Raw genomic sequence first — 21,466 nt, 5'->3', positions numbered from 1 at the left:
ACCAGAATGCATTTACTAAAAGCTCTGAATTTCAGAATGTGTGTATATTATTGGAGATAAACCGCTCTCCATTATTCTCCCAGAGTTTCACAGGAAGCGACCTCACATTAGACCACTCGACTAGATATCCCAAACACATACACTGCCCCATTAAGACAAGTACAAATCATTATGACACATATTTTGTCATAAATATTTAATGAGGTCAAGTATGGCTGGGAAAACATCCATCATTTCAACGCAACAGCTTAGTTTAGAGAATTACGAGGGAGTGCAGATCCAGGCAAGGCTTTTGTGATGCCAGAGGCCAAGAAATCTGGAAATGCTGAAAAAAAAGCAAAGGAGATATCAAACTTCAGTTCCACATCTTTGGCAAGAGGAATGTTGGCAAACCTTGAAAGTGAACCAAAAAACAAAAACACTGATGTCTCTGTTCCCTTGGACGGATCGGCATCAAAATACAAGCATTTGATGGGCTTTAACAAATAAAGACACTTTACAAAATGGAACTGTTGGAGCTCGTCCGCTCCAGGAGCGTCCCGTCCCTGGCCATCCCATGAAAGCTCTGCTGGCGGTGCACAGGTCTGAGGACAGCATGCTCGCAGGATCATGAGCTCTCGGCTGAGAGAACGGCTGAAACACACGCTCAGTTCGTTTCTCCTTTTGCGTCCTGTTTGTCCTGTAACAGTGGAATGAGGGACTCCCATGCTGCAAGGCACTGTGGGGCAGAAGCAACAGCAGGAAGTCAAGGCCAATCTCACACAGCTCTGTTTTGACTAGACACATACACTAAATGATCTGTTTCACACGTAATCAGACATGCTGCAGGAGTGACACATCTAGATTCTGCATTAAGACTTTATTTTCTTCATAAAAAAAACAAGGATTTTCATTACTTTAATAAAATAAAAATAATACATTAATCATAAATTAAATACATTACAATAATACATTAAATAATAATTTAATTTTTTTAATTACAATTACAGTAACTCTAAATAAATTCTCATACACATTCCCCTTTAAAACATTAGTTTTAACTTTAATAAATAACATTAATAAAATTCTCATTCACATTCTCATTATGGTAACATGAAGAAAAACATTTTTATTGCTAAAATGCACATTGTGATACATACTTGAAATTGTTCTTATAATTTTTTAGAAAAACTTTTTTTTTTACATTCTCAGATTTTACAAGATTAATTACCAATTCAAACATTAAAATTTAGCATTTCTGTAATGCTGCAGTTATTTTGCATTATTTATATACCATTATATTTATTAATATTTTGAATTAGCTTATATATTTATATTTTCAGCTTTAATTTTCATTTTGAGTAATTTTTTATGTGTGTCCTATTTAGTTTTTAAATTCGATTTAATCTGCTTAGCTTTTATTTGTTTTAATTAAGTAATTTTTATAATTATAAATAGTAAACCATTTCTAAGACAAAATTATTGTATTATTTATATTTTATTTCAGCTTTTTTTTTTAACTAGCAAATCGGATTTTTAGTAGTTTTAGTTAATAATAACACTGACTGCAAATTTATTAATAAAAAATTAATAAATAAAAATAATAAAATTTTAATTTCTTGTTTCCTTTCTTTTGATTTTTGGGTGTCTTGACAGCTGAAGCAACATGATCAATACTGAAAAAACTTCTGTATATCAATATTCAATGACGTGAATAAGGAAATAAGTGAGCTCCTCTGACTCTTGCAGTATTAATGGTTTCCTGGGCTCTTCCCGTTTGGCAGAGGTGTTTTGAACTCAGCAGCGCTGTGTGAGTGTTTGATAAAACAGCAGGACTTAAGTGTTCCTGCAGTTCTTCAAACAACAGCTGAGCAATTTCAGAGCAACAGTCACTCCAAGTGCTCTATATACAAATTACAGTGGGTATAGAAAAGAGTCTTTCATCTTTCAAGAAATCTTTCACTTGGATGTTATAAGCTGCACTGAGTAAATACAGCTGGATAAAACAAAAACTGTGTCCATCTTCACTTCAGGCTGAAAGCAACAAAATGTGATTATTTTACAGGGTGATTCTTTTCCTCACCAACTGTATGCTTAAATCAACATTAAGTCAAACTGAACCCATTTACTTTCTTAAAAAACATTTCTGGTCGTACTGTACACAATTCATCAATCCACATTATTCTGAAGTAAAACGTTTGTCTTGGTAGCTGGTCATATTTTGTTCTTGCATCAATATATAATATCTTGCTCTGCCTCCGAAATGACAGATACAAATGTTCAGCTCTAAGCACATTATAAAGAAACCAGTTTACACTATTCCAGGTGCAGAAAAGTTTCTGACCTTCTCGTAGTACTGGATGTTTTTGTCGGCCATGCCGGTCAGCAGCTGTCTGAAGTCCTGTCGCTTGTTGTTCTGCCAGCGGTCCCAGTCGGCCTTCAGGTCAGCGTTGAAACACTCCACGCGGTCCTGGCACTTCTCCACATCAGAGGGCACCTGCAGGATGGAGGACATCCAGACTGACCACTTAACCCTCAACTGAAGAGACGTTTCTCACATCACCGAATATACTTCATTACTCGCCAAGATGTAGATGAGTTTGTTTCTTCACGAGAACAGAGAGATCACTTGCTCACCAGTGGATGCTCTGCAGTGAATGGGTGCCGTCAGAATGAGTCCAAACAGATGATAAAAACACCACAATAATCCACAAGTAATCCACACCACTCCAGCCCATCAGTTTATAACAAATCATTAATATGTTGAACTTTAAACCATTGTTTTTTAGCTAAAATACAAGTCCATAATCCACAACACTGCTTTCTCCAGTGAAAACGTCTCATCTGAATCAGGAGAGAAATCTGCACAGATCAAGCACCGTTTACAAGCCAAAACCACTCTGAACAAATATGTGGGTGGATTTTGATGAGAGAGGAAAACGGGGGATGGACTTTTTCACTGGAGAAATTGTTATTATGGATTATGGACTCATATTTTGGTCAGAAGTTAACATCTTGATGTATTTGTTTCTGATAAACAGCTTTTCTCTTCAACAGACATTAACTGATTGAGTGGAGTGGTGTGGATTACTTACGGATTATTTTAATGTTTTTATCAGCTGTTTGGACTCTCATTCTGACGGCACCCATTCACTGCAGAGCATCCACTGGTGAGACAGTGATGCAATGCTACATTTCTCTAATTCTGATGAAGAAACAAACTCATCTACAACTTGGATGGACTGAGGATAACAGTAAACATTCAGCAAATTTTCATTTGTGCATGAGCTTTTTCTTTAATAAACACAGCTCTATAAGCCCTGCAAATCAGAGTTAGCAAAGAAATGTAACTCACCAGTGTCTTTTTGTCCTCCCTGAACACGACTGCCTCCAACTTTGTTTCATATTCAGCTTGAACTTGGTCTCTCTTCTTAAGCACATTCTGACAAACGACAAGAGGTTTGTGAACTGAGGCAGTCGTTACAGTTTACATTCTACAATTTCACTTTTTCTGTCTATGGCCAATGAAAACTAATATAAATTTCATGATGCTTGCTGCCTCAAACTAGATAATGAAAGTGTTCAGTGTATGCTATGCACTGGAGTCATGACACAAATATGAAAGCTATTAAAATGCTTCTTGTTGCTTCCCAGAAATCCTGGACGTCTCTCTGTAATAATCCTGCAGTGACTCGTGGGAGAAAAGAAATATGATCGTTGAACATGATGAAAAATGATAAATGAACACAGGCTTAGTTTTGGGAGAATATGCGGTCAGAAATAACTCCACGCCATTACAATCCTTTGCTAATAGTCAGAGGCTAGAAGGGAAGTGATGGATTCTGCATTCAGTCTGTTTCCAAACGACATGAATTATCTTCCAGTAGATGGATGAGGGAAACTCTGCTGGTCGCTCCATATTAATGCTGAATCAAATTAAAATTCACATGGAAAGGGAAGAAATGACTAAGAAGCTCACACCTTCATGGACTCGATGTACAGGACGTATTCTCTGAGCACAGGGAGAAAGTCTTCACTCATGTCCTCCGTGAGCTCCTCCAGAGCGCTGGAGCAGTTCGACACGCACCCCGACACCCCCTCCAGAGGATCATGGAGGTCCTCCTCAAAAGACGACCAGGAGGAGTAGACCGGCCCGTACTCTCTCAACTCCATCAGGAACTCTGACGCACAGAAACAATGATTAAACTCTCTTCTTAAAGAGCACTGTTTTCTACATTTCTGCAAATTGCAAAAACCTATTGAGCTACCCTGCTGTCTACTTCCTACATAGGCAACTGCCTTCTAAGGCAGCATCCTAGATCTGATCTGAAACATCCTATGGAGGCAGTTACAGGCTCAAAGTTTGGGATCAATTTTTAATGATTTTTAATGTTTTTAAAGAGGTCTCATGCTTACTGACGCTGCATTTATTTGATTACAAATACTGAAAACACAGTAATAAAAAGTTATTTTCAAGAATCTTTTCTAACAATATAAGTCTTTACTATAACTTATCAATTTAACACATCCTTGCTGACTAAAAATATTAATTTATTTCAAAAGAGAAAGAAAAATAATTTACTGACCCCAAGCTTTTGAACGTAGTGTATAAAGTTACAAAATATTTCTATTTCAAATAAATGCTGTTCTTTTAAATGTTTTATTCATCAAAGAATCCTGAAAAATGTATTACAGGCTCCAAAAACAATTAAGCAGCACAACTGTTTCCAACATTGATAATAAAACAGCATCTAAGAGTGATTTCTGAAGGATCTTGTGACACTGAAGACTAGATTAATGATGCTGAAAATTCAGCTTTGATCACAGGAATAAATTACAGTTTACAATATATTCAAATAGAAAACAGATATTTTAAATTGTAACAATATTTCACAACATTACTGTCTTTATGATCAAATAAATGCAGCCCTGATGAGCATAAGAGACTAAAAAAAAAATCATTCATATATGCTGATTTGCTGCTCAAGAAACATTTCTGATTTTTATCAATGTTGAAAACAGTTGTGCTGCCGAATATTTTTGAAAACAGTTGCGCTGATTATTGTTTTCTGATTATGGTATTTTTGTATTTTTTAGGGTGATTTTGTAACAGGTACAGTGTACGTGTGGCTTCGGTTGCTTTCTTCTGTTCAGTCTGTCAAGATCAGGCATCCACAAGTAAAAAACAAACACTGGACAACTGCTTGGATGAAAAAGTGAAGTGTAATTCTAATAATGTAATGTTAAATCATGCAAAGCTGCTTGTTTTAAAGGGGTGCTATTATGCTTTTTCACTTTTTCAACTTTAGTTAGTCTGTAATGTTGCTGTTTGAGCATAAAAAAGATCTGCAAAGTTACAAAGCACAAAGTCTACTTCAAAAGGAGATATTTTATTTAACAGAAATCACTTTTCAAAAGCTACAACGAACGACACGTTTGGACTACAACAAATATTTTCTGGGATTTGTGATATCTCAAAGATCGACGAATGGGACGAGACCTGGTTGAGCTGCACTAGAGAAGACAACGAGTGTTATCTCTATGACGAAGACGCTAGTGTGAGAGCCTGTTCTAGTACACCCCAAAAACTAAATCAAGACCTTGTAAAAGAGCATAATAGGACCCCTTTAAAGCAAGTCTATTGCATAAAGTGTTTTTTAAATAAATGTGACTGGACTTGACTGGAGCGCCGTTTGCAGAGCTTGTGCAAACATCAACATGGCTATGATCAGATGCTTTCTTAACTGCTGTTTTCTCACCGCTCTCATTTTTTTGTGTGTTCATTTGTAATTGAGAGGAAATTGCACAGCACATATTTACATATTCATCTAAACACTCCTCTCAGCAGCAAAGGCAGTGTTGGGATGTTAACTAAACAGTAAACTGCCATAAAGGTCTTTTTTAACCTTTTACCCCTTCCTAAAGAATGATAAAGAGCTTTGCTGTCAGTATATCAGTGCCTTTAGGATGGAATAATGAATTAATGTCATTTCTTTTTAAAAGGCCAAGTGGGACATTCTTTACCTGATTGCTCTTTGATGATTCGCTGTGCTATCCTGTCAATGGTGCCAAGTTTCTGTGTGAACACATCCAGATAGTCGCCCATGGCGGCAAACTCCACCGGCCGTGCCCTCAGTTTATAACCGCCCGTCACATACTTCACAGATTCCCCCATTTTAGTCAGCAGAGCCAGGCCTTGACGCTTATTCAAGTCCTGAAAGTCAAGCATACAGTACATCAATTCTGTCTCAAGGCCAAGAAAACCCTGCCAAAGCCAATGAAAACAATGAGCTTCTGGAACAATCTTTCCATGTTGGAATATATAGCCTACTAGCAACCTATTGCAAAAGCTCGATGTTGTCAGGAAACTCTCAAAGAGACATCTGGATCTGGTCATAAACAGCTAGTAAGGGTTTCCAGCACTGGCAATCCAACACATACACACTGAGAAACTTGAAGCATGACACATTTATGATTCCTATACACTTAAAAGTTATGTTTACGAATTATTTTCATTTATAAGGTCAGTTTGGACTCAGGGAAATATGCTTGCAAAAGTATTTAGTAACCTTCAAAACTAACCCTTCAGGAACATTAAAGTCACTATTGTAGCGTGAACCAGACAAATTAAAGATTCGATCGGGAGCCTGGTTGAAACATGAGCCGAATTCCACAGAAAGGCAGGATGTTGTAAATCAACTCCCAGCACCACAGTCTGATAAGCAACTCTTTCACAGAACAGCTTTCAACATTAACACCATTAGAACAATTATTGACAATTTCAATTCGAAGAAGAGATTGTCTAATTTGGGGCAAGTAATCGAAGAGATGGACAGTCTGAACCTCACATGTAAAGCCATGTGAGAGTAAACAAGATCGTTGGATTGACTTCCCCCCACCTAGCAAAACCAGACTGAAATTCCCTAAGGAGACCTGTTAACCCCTCTGGTCTCCACAGGACATATCCTTACTCCCCAGAATGGCACAGAGAATTGATTATTTTGATTTTATGCACCAAAATGAACTCAAAAAAGACTTCTAAATGGATATCAGTCCATTGCTCATCTCCATATCATTTATGTAACCGACACATTTGATTTTAATGTTTCTAATCACTTATTGTGTATGTCTTTTTAAATAACTCTTGAATCGCTTAAGGGATCATATTCATGTTTCGTATGTGTGTGTTCGAATATTCTTGCTTGAAACGTTTCTGACCATCAGTTATTTGTCAAATGTATCATATTCTTGTTATAGGAATCATGTCCAAATTATACCCTGCAAGAGCGGGAAAAATTCGGACCACGAGCTTGATAAGATAACATATGATTTAAGAATGGGTGGGACAAACATCGGAACACCCTGAGAAAAGACAATATCTAATTGGTCAAGACAACATTTGAGGTGTGGCCAAAAGGCCAGTTTAATAAATACTCAGGACACCATCAAATTTTGCTTTTAGCTTTTGTCAAGCTTTTGCTATCAGTCATGCCGGCTTTTAGCTTTGCTTGTAGTTTAAGCTTTTAGTCATACTTTGTCATCACTTTTAGCGTTCTTCGAGCGCGGTTCCAGCGTGCTTCGGCCTGCACGCCTGCTGCTACTTAGCCACGATGAGAAGAAACACCACCTAGTCTCATCAAACTTTACTTCTTTTCTTTTCCGTTTGAGAGTTTCGTGTTCTGAGTTAAGTTTTGTAATGCCGTGTCTCCGAGTCTGACCTCGCGTGCCCGTCTGAAACTACAACCAGCCCACAACTCTGCATCTTCAGTCAACGCCCAACCACGGGCTTCCCAAGACGTCACTTCAATGACTACTGAACTTCCAGCCAATCAGCAACTTCGGGAAACCCCTTTTCAGCGACAACAAAAGGGAAACCCCGTTAAACAGGCAACGCAAGTAACCTCCAGACTCACATCTGTACTGGTGTTATCTAATATAATTTTTAACCTCATTGAGGAACTCAGTGCGAGGGTTAATTAAGTGATTAAATGGTTGTTCGTGTCTATGCAATTTCACGTATTGCTGTAAACTTGGGATTTCACATTTTCATTCTCTTAAACTCACTCTTTACTAACGTTCTATCCTCCTGCAACTTGTGTGAATGTGTGAGTGCGTGTGCTTATGTGTTAGATTAGTTTATATGTCTTAGATTTATCTAATAAAGCCTTATTTATATTGAAAAGAAAGTGAAAGTGAAAGTGACGTGACATTCAGCCAAGTATGGTGACCCATACTCAGAATTAGTGCTCTGCATTTAACCCATCCGAAGTGCACACACACAGAGCAGTGAACACACACACACACTGTGAACACACACCCGGAGCAGTGGGCAGCCATTTTATGCTGCGGCGCCCGGGGAGCAGTTGGGGGTTCGATGCCTTGCTCAAGGGCACCTAAGTCGTGGTATTGAAGGGAAAAGAGAAGTATCTTGTGTTTTGTGCTCACAAGTTAATGTCTTAAACTGCCGATCTTGTTACTGTGCTAATTAATAGTGTTTTCACTATACTTTGGATATTAATATCCAGCGCAGATTTGATGTTATACGGCTCGTTCAGTGAATCGCTGGCCGTTTCAGTGATCAGTCGTGAAACAGTGATTCTGTTCAAATTCCCTTTAAAATCTTAAATGATTCCCTTTGAGCTAAATTGACCTGTTTCCCTTACACTATGATTCGAAGATCTTTTCTACTGTATTGTTTTGTACATCTGAGTGAAACGGATTCTCTAAAAAAGACAAATTATCAAAAGAAAAACTGTAGGGTGGGGCTTGGTTCTGTGAATCAGTTGTTGATTGGATGTTGAGATGTGGGCGTGGCATTTAAAAGTGGAGGCAGATGAACATGACCTTGCAGGGGCGGGGTTTATGCTGACTAAATGATTGGATAAGACCTGAGTATGTCACCATAGAGAAGTATTGTTTCACCAGAAGACCTAGTTATGATATTTAATTCAACATTACAAATCATTTTTTAAAAAGTGAAACACGAATGAATCATTCACTACAAGATAATTCTATTTATCAACATCATAAAATGAATTAAATATTACAACTTGCATAATTATTTGTTCCATACATGGTCTAATTGCTTGAGAGGTGATTTTTTTCACTCAAATTCATGGTTTGCAAATTTATTTAGATGATATTTACATGACCATTTTATATTGTGAATATAGTCAAAGCTAAATGGGTTGACACATGGCAGGATTTTCAGAAAGGGAAATTTCAAAGAATTAGGGAGAAACAATAAATTATGAATAATTTACTGCCATTGTGTGAATAGCATGTGATCATGTAATTTTAAAATGTATTATACTCATATTTTGAGTAATCTGATTACATAATCCAGATTACATGTAATCAGTTACTACCCAGCTCTGTCTATAATATGCAGTGTGAATTTTTTATTTCATGCTGACTTTAAAGCACTGACCTTTGCTGAGAGAAATGCATTGAAGTGTTCATTGAAAGAGAGCACCGGATGGTCTGCAACACGTTTGAGGAACTTGTCTAGTGCCTTTCTCCTGGTCTCCACAAACTCCTCTGAGAAGCGGTCCACCACTCCCTTCATAACAAACTTCTCAGGCAACGGCTAAAGGATTGCAGACAGGAGAAACAACAACAAATGTAGTCCATCGCATGGTCTGAAACAGCAGATTTTGCGTAATCTTGGAAGTAATGTCAGTGACTGGACCAAGTCAAAAACAATCCCCCCAACATTAAATGGCAGATGCATTAAAACTAGTGGTTTGGGAGCAGTGCAGTGAGGGCTCTTCCTCTACCTACTGGAATAAGGTGGGTAGGTTGGCTTTCCTCTAATTTGTTCCTCAGCCAGTCAAAGTCCTGGTAACGTCGCCTTACCGAGTACTCAGGCAGGTCAAACTCAGTTCTGGTGGTCTGTAGGTCACACAGAAACAAGAATAGGTGAATAACACTTTTTTTTAAGCAATTAATACTTTTATTCAGCAAGGATACATTGATCAAAAGGGACAGAAAAGACATTTATAATGTTACAAAAGCTTTCAAATAATCTCGTTCTATTCATCACAGAAATCTTAAAACAAAAGCACAAAAATATGAAGCAGCACAACTGTTTTCAGCACTGATAATAATAATCTTGAGCAGCAGATCAGCATATTAGAATGATTTCTGAAGGATCATGTGACATGTGATGTTATGTTTTTATTCAGCCCCTTGAATTAAAGTCTGCACTACAATATCCTCTTGATTGTTTCATTTTAATTATATTCTGGTGGCATACAGACCCACAATTGTGTAAGTGTCCAGATATATATGGACTGAACTGTATTTTGTGTCTTATAAAAGGTTCACACACTTTCTGACCAATGAATGTCCATGATTTTTCCTTTCTAAAGTTGTGTTTTAACTGTAGGTTACCAGTTGTTGTTAACTAAAACCAAAACTAAAAAAAAAAAAAAAAAAAAAAAAAAACAATTTTTTTTTCTTTGTAAATTGAAATAAAACTGAAATAAAATAACATTTAAATATAAGATTTAAAAAAAAAAAATAAGCACAAATTAAAAATGTTGTCTTGGCACCTAACTAAAATAAATCATTTTTGAAATAAAAGTTGAAGAGCTACATTTTCTAAATCTGAAATAAAAATAAAAATTAAAAACATAACAATAAAAGCACATTCATAATACTACTTAATACTATAATAATATATAAATAATACAAAAAAGCCATGATATATCACTGTACTATTTAAACTATGTCCTCAACCCTGTTTCTTTCGCAATCCACAAAAAAACCCAGCAATGAGTTTCCAAAGGGCTGATGGGAAGTAACTCTCAGATGCAGGTCAGTGCGGTTTGCCTCCTCTGTGTGATTGGCTGTTTTTAATTAGCACCTCTGAGCCCAGATTGCCACAGTGAGCATGTTACAGATCACGAAGGAAGCTAAACTACAACATTCAGAAGCAAAGAGGAAAACTAATCTAATTATCAATAACTAATCAGTCACTATAGCAGCCACGGTGATTTACAGTTAGTCAAACTGGAGCAAACCAATAGTTTAGAGATCAACAATTCAGATTAGCCACAATCAGCCAATGAAATCAGTCTAAAGAGGCTTACTATCCTTCACATATTTGTACTAAAGTATTGAAAACTATTAATATAATTGGTCAAATAATAAGAGCATCTCGCTGCAGTCGAGCAATGGCCCGTCTGTGAGCTCTGCCCTCTGACCTTTGTGCAGACTCTGTAGGTGATATACGTCTCCATAGTGGACACGTGTTTCTTGGGGTCGTCTACAGTCACAAACAGATCGCGTGTTTCTCCGTCCAGATCGTCATCGAGCTGTAGTCGGTTCAGCAGAGATGAAGAGGAGGCGGGGCTTGATGTGTCTACTGGAGTCCCATTGGGCAGGATCAGGTCCTGGGGGCGGGGGAAAAAAAACATTTCAAGATTTTTTTTTTTTTTACACATGTGTGAGTGTGTGTTTCTCCTTTGACTTTTCATGCTTAAATGCTAAACCTGCCTCTTTACTCAAAACACTCCCATGAATGATCAGTCTGTGTGACAGACAAGATAAACAAGCATGCAACAATCCTACCATCTTTATCAATATAGGACTTGTTTCTGCTTTCAAAATCCTTCTTAAACCTACATTCAAAACCACTCCTTTATCTTTATAGTGAACAAACATGATTTTATTATCAAGCAGTGATTCTCACAACTCAAAAAGAGGCTCATCAGTTAGAGATGAACAGTGAAACAGTTCTGCTCTGGTGATATTAGACCTAAAACCAGAAGAAAACTACAAAATTCACTCATTCAAGGCTGAAAGTGTAGTGCTTCTGCTTTGCTCCTCTCTTCAATGTCCTCCAGAACTTTATATATTTGCCAGAGTTCATCAACTTACAGTATGGAGTCACACACAGGCAAATACAAGCGATTTCATATTTCAGACTCCAATCATATGTTGTCAACAACTATGGATCACAGGCACATCTGTGAACTTCTGGCTGTGTTACAAACTTGAACGATAATTCAGTATTTTCTTAAGCAATCCTATGCATGTGGTTTAAAAGTTGGTAGAAAGAAATATTAAAAATGATATCTGATTAAAGTAAAAAAAAAAAAAGGAAATTAATTCATAAATAAATAAAAAGTGGAGCTATGCAAAAAAAAAAAAAAAAGCATATAGAAACTCACTTTACACTATGTATTTATATATTTTGACATTAATAAATGTTTTTTTAACGTATGATTAAATTATAGTCAAGGGGAATGTTGAATGTGTAACAGTGATTTTATAAGGCGTTTTATTTCTTTTGGAATACAGCAGTTGTTTAGAAACTCAAATGTTAGGGAAAAAAATGTAAAACAGATATTGGAGTTTTTAGAGTCCAGATGTGGACGTACTTGAATAGATTTAGCACTTTAATGTTACTGTTATTTCACATTACAGTGGAAAATGTTTCCAAGATTAAGAAATTACCACAAAACCGTGACAACAAATGATTTATTCTTACACCAGCAAAATAAGCATTACTCACGACGTTCCCTGGCACTATGCATCCCACAATTTCATTTTTGATGTTTACAGTGATGTTTACACAAAACAACCCAAAAGTGAGTTTTTGCTTATTAACAGACAGCCCAAATTTCAGGGTTCATCTAAATATGGATTATATAAGCTTCCAATCAAAAAACAAAAACAACAACAAAAAAACACTAAAGTAGATTAACACCTTCTAGCTAGAAATTGGTCATAGGAATATATCTCTAACAATAATAAAGTACATATAGAAATAAAATTAGATATTATATTATTATTAAAAAATAGGCATTTTAATATGAAGTAAACAACAAGCATTCCCAGCACTGACAAGCAATTAACATATCCAATAAACAGCTGGAAGCCACAATAAATTCACGAGCTCAAAAAGAGCAGTGGCTCTAAAACAAGTCTTCTGTGTCATGAGTAAAACACAACAAACTCTTCATTTAGCAGCATCTCAGTCAGCTGCAGCAAGCTCAACACAGCTCTATTGTACAGAGTACAGACAAGACACGCGTCAGTTCAGTCTGCACTCACACACCGCTAAACAGTCCTTTGGGGTCTTACTATTTTAATATTAGAATTTACTAATAGCAATTCTGCACAACGTTTTAAGCACCATCCATATACAATTTTCTATTCTTCATGTTTCACTCGAACTTTCCTTCTCCTTTAAGTCTTAAAGGAATAGTTCCCCCGAAAATGAAAATTTGCTGAAAATGTACTCGTCCTCAGGCCATCCAAGACATTAACTGCTGGACTGGAGTGCTGTGGATTACTTGTGGATTATTGTGATGTTTTTATCAGCTGTTTGGACTCTCATTCTGACGGCACCCATTCACTGCAGAGCATCCACTAGTGAACAAGTAATGTAATGCTACATTTCTCCAAATCTGATGAATAAACAAACTCATCTACATCTTGGATGACCTGAGGGTGAGCACATTTTCATAAAATTTTCATTTTTGGGTGAACTACTACTTATTTATTTTTTATTTTTTCCATTTTCTGGGCATACATAAATATTTTGCTGCATTTTTTTTTTCGTGCATTTGATAAACCTTGATTTGTGCAACACTGGTCGGTATTGATAACAGTTGAAAACTGGAATATTAAATACATATAATTTCATTTTACTTGTTTTTAGATTGAACACAAAATGTTCCCATTTCCTAAAGCAGGCCAATTGTTGTGAATTCTCTATTAATCATTAATAAGGAATTATCGCATGAACCTAAATGTCTAAAAAAAAAAAAAAAAAAGCACTCCATTCATTCCACACACAAAAAAGAAATAATGTGATGGTTTCCTGATGTGTAGCATCGTACTAAATAACTACCTAGATCATGTCCCCCATGGTACGAGGACATTACACCATGCATACGGTAAATACTAAATCACACATGGTACAATCATGGTGCATGTTCAAACAACCGCGAGAGTACCATAGTACATTTCCAAAAACATGGTAATACCATGATGCGTGTTTATTAACAAGACAGTATAATTGCATATTTTCAATAGATATTATCACGATATATACTAAAAACCTATTACGAAACGGACGAAATGTCTCTGTGTACTGTTTGTGGCTGGATAAATCCACTAGTTGCTTTTCATCCAGTATAACAGTGTAGACATCTCGACACACTGTCAGCACTGCCTAACGTTAGCTGCTGGAGAATCATGAATGCTGCCTGGCTAGCAGCGGTCGTGGGTTCATCTCACCCTCTCTCCGGCGCTGCAGGGGTTCAGCACATCTGGGCTGCGGCTCAGCGCGCACTCCTCGGCGGACAGAGGGTGGCAGATGTCCTGGATGGGTTTCTGGCCGGACGAGGGCAGCGATCGCGGGGTGCCAGCACTCATCGCGCTGATCGGCTCTGATCGCGCAGGTGTTTGTGATTCACAGCCGCACGAACCGAGACGGCGAACATCTGTCAGCTGACAGCCACCGCGCAGGTGCGGAACTACACTAGTCAGCTGACTTTTGTCACTTCCGGAAAAACATCTCCTCTTTTTTCAAATTAAAAGTTCTCGCTTCTTCGCTTAAAAGTCTTCGGATATACTCAGTGATCTATCATATCCTAGTTCTGGCAGGATCTTTACAGCTGGTTAAATAAATATTAATAATGACATTCCTTCATTAAATTTATTTCAGGTTTGATTTATGTGGTGATCTATCAAAACAGATGTCACTGATGTTAAACATTATTATTACTATGGGCATCATATTCATAAATGCAAGTGGAATAATACCAAACCCTTTTTAACGCTAAAGTGTAAAACTTGCTTGTCTTCCATAAAATATTTATAAACAGATAATTCAGAGTGTAATCTATTCAGCGTAATCCTCAAATAATCAAATAGCATTAAAAATAAAGGTTGTGAAAAATTGGTGTTCTTTTGTAATATGTATAATGCTTATTTTGTGTGTTATTTGGCAGGACTTGGTCTAATATAAATATATAAATATATATATATACACAGACAGTTCGAGATACATATTATTTTATTTTTTTTATTATACACGCATGAGTATTCAAATTCATTGAATTCATTCAAAATAAACTGACCCGAGATCAGTTAAAACCACAGACGTTCGTTAAAAGGTTCACAAGATCAACCCCATCTAGGGACAAAACATCGGAATTTTGAAATGTTTATTTTTTAATTATTGAATAAACATTAGCATTGTGCATACACTTTAGTTCAAATTAAAATATTTAAAAATATACAGTTATGCATACAAAAAAAAAAAAAAACAGCAAAAATAACAAAAACGAGGAAAGTCAACGAGTCTGATGACTGGTTTGCTGTTGCTGTAACATTTCCTTTCAGACAGAGACATGACTGCATGTGTGGAGGACTCATCTGTATTCTGCTTGTGTGCTTATTTGTGAACAATGTGATTTGGTGAATAAATTGTTCTTGTTTGTGTCTGTTGTGAGACTTTTGTTGTTCTGTTCTGTGCAATTCAGTAAATTTGGTCTTAAACAATCTTTCTATGACTCGGATGGTACTTGCAATCATAGAAAGCGTGTGAATATTGGCTAGTTTTAAAATAATAAAAACAAAGAATTAAAGACATTCTGGCTGACGTTGAAGCTACTTTCATGTTCTGGGTTATATCTTCTTTTTCAAAAATCACTAAACAAAATTAGTTTACGTGCTAAAGATGAATTTAGGCATTACAACATTGTAGTGGTGTTTATAAATCTGCTATATTCAATTTGAAAATATCAGTAATAGAGGAAGGAACCGTGGAGAATTTAGAAAAAAATGCTGATTATAGAATAGAGCTCAAAGAGTAATAACCAGAGGATCTGAATGAGTGTGATGCATCTTAAAATAGGCAGAAACAATAAAATATTTAATAAAACCATGGCATCCTTTTTTTAATAAGTACAATTAAAAAAGGAATATTTACTTTCTGTACTGTATCTGTTTTTTAAGTATAATTTTCGAGTAGGACTACTTTTTACACCTCTATAAACGGGCAATGCCCGCCTTCATGGATTTGATTGGCCATTTGACATTGAGAACTGTTAGATCGCTGACCAGCTCAGATGAGAAAGTCCATTATCTTTGGGGCATCAGTGTTCAGTTAGTGTAATGAGGCAGTTATTTCACAACCTCTTTTTATTATTATAAGCCTATAAATGCCAAGGTCCGGATCTTGCGGATCTTATGCTGGGAACGGCAGTGTGTTCAACTTCATGCAGAGCAGCGCAGACCGATCGGCGAGAGTTGCAGCTTGCGGTCTGGTGTGGAATTAACCTGTCGGTAAGCCCCTCCCCTCGAACGCAGATGAGACAATGGCCGTTGCCATTTACTCTGACCCTACCCCTCACAGAAAACTTTATTTATAGATTTTCAACACTTCATTCTGTATGATTTATATTTAAATTTACATATAGCTTTTTTCCTCATGGGAACCTAAAAATGTCCCCACAAGGTCAAAATTTACTGGTATTAGGCCTATTATTCTTGTGGGGACATTTGGAGCACACACACTAGGAGTCTTTGATATTCTTAAACAAAGCTGTACTAATAAATAAAGGAATGTTATAACAGGCAATACAGGTCAAAAGCTTATTGTGGACCAGTGTATTTAGAATTGGAATAAAGCTTGGCGTTTGTGAAATATACTGTTTAAAATAAAAATTAAGAGAGGTTATATTGAAAACGTTTCATGGTATATGCAGCTAAAAGTGTGTTCGAGAGATTTAATCTGGACATTGATTGTTCCTGTGATTTGTTTGCTCAATGGAAAAGGAGTCTACATTATCCATCTATTTTGTAATTGTGTCTAAACAAGGATTTTTATTTTTGGGGGGTGGATATGGAAAATGTAATTAGAAGGAAAACAAATATTACTTTCAAAATAAATAATTTTGATATGTATTTATTATTGCAATGAACGTAATAATAATAACTTTACTTTTCTTTTACATCTTTTTATTAATTTGGGTCCAAGCCAAATTTTCTTCAGGAGACTTAAGGACTACTGTACCAGTTTGGAGAACATTGTCAGTAAAAAAATCAAACAATACTTGTAATATTTTCCATGAATATACAGTTGTTGATTACTGAATAATTGGTTTGCACACTCTTGTACATTACAGTTGTATATTTTGTTCTGGTTAATTAAAAGGAGAAGAAGCGGCACACACTGCTTCAGTCTGCGTAGCGCTGCATGAAGTCGAACACACCTATTGGTATCACAACATGATCGCTGTACCACCTGACCATTGCAGATTCATTTTGCAGTTAATAGTGTCGTCATAGAAATGCACATTCCTCTCGTAATTAGGCTACCTTAATTATTATGAGATGGCTTGAAAGCAGCATTCAGCTCATCCAACCCCAATCAAACACACCTGAACAAGCTAATTAAGGCATTTCAGATTACTAGAAAACTACAGGCAGGTGAGTTTGATCAGGGTTGGAATTGACCTGATCTCCTTGGATCTTTAAAACCCCATTTTACAGAGTTTGATATTACAGCAACATGTATTTGTTTGAGTTTTGTGCGCTTCGCTGTCCACTGCTTCTGACGCACCAATTCAGCGCATTTTCCAGCAGAGATCGTTGTGAGATCGCAGGTCGGGAGAATGACAGCTCGAGTGTATTTCTCGTTGATTGCTGTTTTGTTGTGTCTGTTTGGATACTTGAGCATAACTCACGCTATTCAAAGATGAACCACAGGTGAGAAGATCTGTTGATTCTGTTATGCAGCTTAAAGAAATGCGGAAAGGTCTTTGAAAGTAATGAACACAGTTTAGGAATGAGTAGTAGGTTTTAAAACACCTTCTGAACAGACATATATAAAATTTGTATGTACATTTGAGACCCATTATGAAATGCTGAAACCACACTTCCTGGCCTCCCCTAATGATCCTCTTAAACCCTCTAGTGGATGGTTTTTGTCTGGAGAGGCTGACGGTTGTGCCATCCCGTCGAGGATGTTCTTCTGATGAAGACTGCCCTGGAGGACACAAATGCTGTCGATTTGACTGTGGGCCTGTTTGTGTGCTGCCTGTTTTCAGTGACTTTCAGTTAATAATGGGTCCCAAAAAAACAAACGAGTAAGGCTCTGTCCCAAATGGCACCCTAAACCCTCGCTGTCTTCCTCTGAGTCCGCACTTTCGTGATGTAATGCTACTTTGACTGTCGGGTAGAAGTCCACTGAGGAGCTCAGTGTGGGCTCAGCAGAAGTGTGGATCGAGGGTGCATAACGGCTGCAAACGGGGCGCTCGCAAGCACCCTTCTGAATGCTAAAATGACAAATGGGACACCCTACGGTCTCATGGACTTAACAGACATGCGCATGCGGCGGCCACTGTAAGTCTGTAAGACAGCAAGTGCACATGAAGTGTTTCATTTGGGACAGGGCCTAACTCATTGAATTAAATGTAAGTTTTTAAGCAGAAACTCTGCCTTTTGCTCTCGTCCAAAGTATAAAAGTTAGGATGGTTTTAAAGCACAGGATGGCTTTACAAAATGTAGAAGAATGATACTTGGAATATAATTCATTCTGTAGGTAGAACTTTCTATTCATGCTCTCAAAGTGGCATACTGTCTATATGCACCGACTAAAGCTGACTATCTGTGTCCACGCAGTGAAGCCGGGTCAATGTCCCCTACCAGAGATGATTCCACTGTGTGCTGAAAGCTGTTTCCATGATGGCCAGTGTCCTGCCACACAGAAATGTTGCCCAACAACCGGTGGCTTTGCATGCAGTGAACCACGTGGTCAGGGAAGAGGTCAGGCAAGTTGCCAGGGAAGCGGCCAGGGCATCGGACAGGGCCAGGGAAGCGGCCAGGGCATCGGACAGGGTCAGGGAAGGGGCCAGGGCATCGGTCATGGTCAGGGAAGGGGCCAGGGCATCGGTCATGGTCAGGGAAGCGGCCAGGGCATCGGACAGGGAAGCGGTCATGGCCAGGACATCGGTCATGGTCAGGGAAGCGGACAGGGCATCGGTCATGGTGTAACCGCACTGGGTAGTACATTAACGTTAGCTCAAATGATAGGGAATTTTAATAATTAATCAGGAATATGATTAATATATATCTCATGTTACATTAAAATTATTGAAGATGAAAAATAGGTTGATTGTGTATATATCAATAACTCATTACAAGGCACTGTAATTTACTCAATATGTCAATATTCCATTCTTCATATCAATTAACGCGATATCTTTTACTGGGAATTCATGCAAATCAAACAGTGGTTTGTCCAGCAAACGGCCGTAAGATTACCTTATCAACTTTCAATAAAGTTATCACTTATAATTCCAGGAAAAATAGTTTCTGGCCATGAAACCATTCTCCCGTCCTTATAAAATTTAGGTTACTGAAAAGTAACAAATAAGCTTTGTAGCTAAGATCAAACATTTCATTGACTTTGTGATGTGAGCATTTTAGACAGAAGCAATCATGAATATATATTGGCTTTTAATAATTGAACTAATAATACATCAAACTACGATTCACACTGAGTAAATATTCTTATAACAATACAAACAGTAAAAACAAATACAATAAAAAATGGATAACAAAAGAGAGAGAGAGGGTGTGAGCGAGAGAAGGTGAGAGAGAAATGGGGAATAGACAACCTTTGGTCGTAAGTGAGAGTACTTGTACGCACGGGAGTGTTGACGAGCCATCTGTCACCTACAATCTCTGCTTGCGTCTCTGTGACTTGTGTACAAGGCTTGGATTCGGCAGGGCAGTGTGTGTCGCTGACCAGGGGTTGCAACCCGCAGATTCCTTCAGCGTTGTTTCTGAGGAAGGGTTTGCTAAGGCAGAGATAATGAATGTCTTTGGTCAAAGTACACGTGCAGGTTTGGGGCCAGGTACAGCTGTGTGTCGCTGTCGTGGTAGGCCACCACATCTGGAATGTGTGTCTTTGTGTGGGTGTTGCTTTTCCAAAACCTGACATTGACAATGTCTTTAAGTCTGTAGACTTGGCTTGACTCACTGATGGGTTGGTTCAGGAGCACATCCACTTCCCTCTGCTCGGGATTGACGTGCAGTAGGATGGCGCTACCCAGAGAGTAGGGCAGGTGTATTTGTAGCGGGTCAGCTGGCGTGGTGATGGCGGAAGCCAGTTCAGTAAGCACAAGGCTTACGGGTATAATGTACGGTGGGATTTTACCCGTGGTTAGGCTGTCATTGGAGGAGCTAACCTCCCACAGCATGTCTGTCGTTAGCGCTGTAACCAGCTGAGTCTTGGCAAAGTCATTCTGGAAGACAGTAAACAGCGGTTTCATGGAGTTCACGGCCTGGTTCGCTGCATTGACACTGGACATACCAATGTTAACCCTCTGGAGTCTAAGGGTATTTTTGGGGCCTGGAGAAGTTTTGTCATGCCCTGACATTTGTGCTTTTTTCAGTTTCTTATAAATATCTAAATGGCTAAAGTGTAATCAGCACAAACTGGGCTATAATAATATGTGAGCAGCATGTATGTACATGATTGTGTTTGAGAAAAAAAATGTTATGCGTGGTTCGTGAAAAACTCAAAATGTTAAATCACTTGAATAAGGCATTTTCTAAATGATGTGAAAATCATCTTGTTTACTCACTTACAGAAAACAATATTGATTTAAATTTTCTAAGACACTTTTTGTTGGTAAAAGTCATATGCGAGTAGGCGTCAACTATCATGAATTCACACCTGAGAAGACAAAGGCCTGCATAATGAGCTGCATAATGAGCCATTCAGTCAGCTGTGTGACTGAGAGGGGTGAGTTACAAGAGAGAATGTGAGGACAAAATAAATGTGTATATAATTTTATGTTTGTAGTTTCTTTAGAATATATTTAATTATCCCACAACATAATTTAATATTCACTTGTGAGTGCAGTTAGACAGTTTATTAGGAACAATCAAAGCTGACTTTCAAACTGAATTTTTTGCATCATTACTCCAGTCACACAATCCTTCAGAAATCCTTTTAACAATCTTATTTTCTACAAAAAAGCATTTATTGTTATTATTATTATCATTATTATTATTATTATTATTAATGCTGAAAAGAGCTGAGAATATTTTTTTTCAGGATTTTTAGGGGGGATAAATTGAAAGAACAGCAATGTTTGTTACATTTGTTACAGTTACATTTATTGGTACATTTATTTTTTTTTACATCAAGCTTTTGAATGGTAGTGTATATTGTTATTGAAACTTCATAATATTTCACTTGATTATACATTTAGTCAGGAATTATAGTTTGGAAAAAGTCTGTGTTTACACGTTATGTGAAAACTAGTACAAGTATATAAATAAATAAAAAGAGACTTATTCATGTTTATGATCTCTGCTGAATAAAGTGCTTCATTCTTTTTTTTCTGAGGAAATCCAAATCTCAAATCCTCAACCACATCACATCCTTTTTGGGGTGAATTATGTCTTATTTCTCTCATCGCGAAGCAAACAGTAAAATAAAAAA

At 37.3% G+C, this 21,466-nt stretch overlaps 1 protein-coding gene and 1 long non-coding RNA gene across 2 annotated transcripts; one reads left to right on the top strand and one right to left on the bottom strand.

Moving 5' to 3' along the window:
* Window positions 1-181: 181 nt before the first annotated feature.
* Window positions 182-14,494, bottom strand: LOC109045887 (sorting nexin-30). Its single transcript, XM_042764652.1, has 9 exons — window positions 14,236-14,494; window positions 11,190-11,378; window positions 9,763-9,873; window positions 9,410-9,568; window positions 6,004-6,193; window positions 3,961-4,160; window positions 3,335-3,421; window positions 2,324-2,476; window positions 182-718 (listed from the first exon to the last, which is right to left on the bottom strand). Exons 1-9 carry the CDS (start codon window positions 14,371-14,373, stop codon window positions 647-649), a joined length of 1,299 nt encoding a protein of 432 aa, XP_042620586.1. The 5' UTR covers window positions 14,374-14,494; the 3' UTR covers window positions 182-646.
* A 2,998-nt stretch (window positions 14,495-17,492) lies between these two features.
* Window positions 17,493-19,002, top strand: LOC122146379. Its single transcript, XR_006160943.1, has 3 exons — window positions 17,493-17,715; window positions 17,924-18,055; window positions 18,631-19,002. It is a non-coding gene; the product is annotated as an uncharacterized LOC122146379 (long non-coding RNA).
* Window positions 19,003-21,466: the final 2,464 nt, after the last annotated feature.

The sequence above is a fragment of the Cyprinus carpio genome, chromosome A10, assembly GCF_018340385.1.
Source record: "Cyprinus carpio isolate SPL01 chromosome A10, ASM1834038v1, whole genome shotgun sequence".
In the NCBI taxonomy this organism is placed as follows: Eukaryota; Metazoa; Chordata; class Actinopteri; order Cypriniformes; family Cyprinidae; genus Cyprinus; species Cyprinus carpio.
This window is presented reverse-complemented; position numbering and strand designations above follow the sequence as displayed.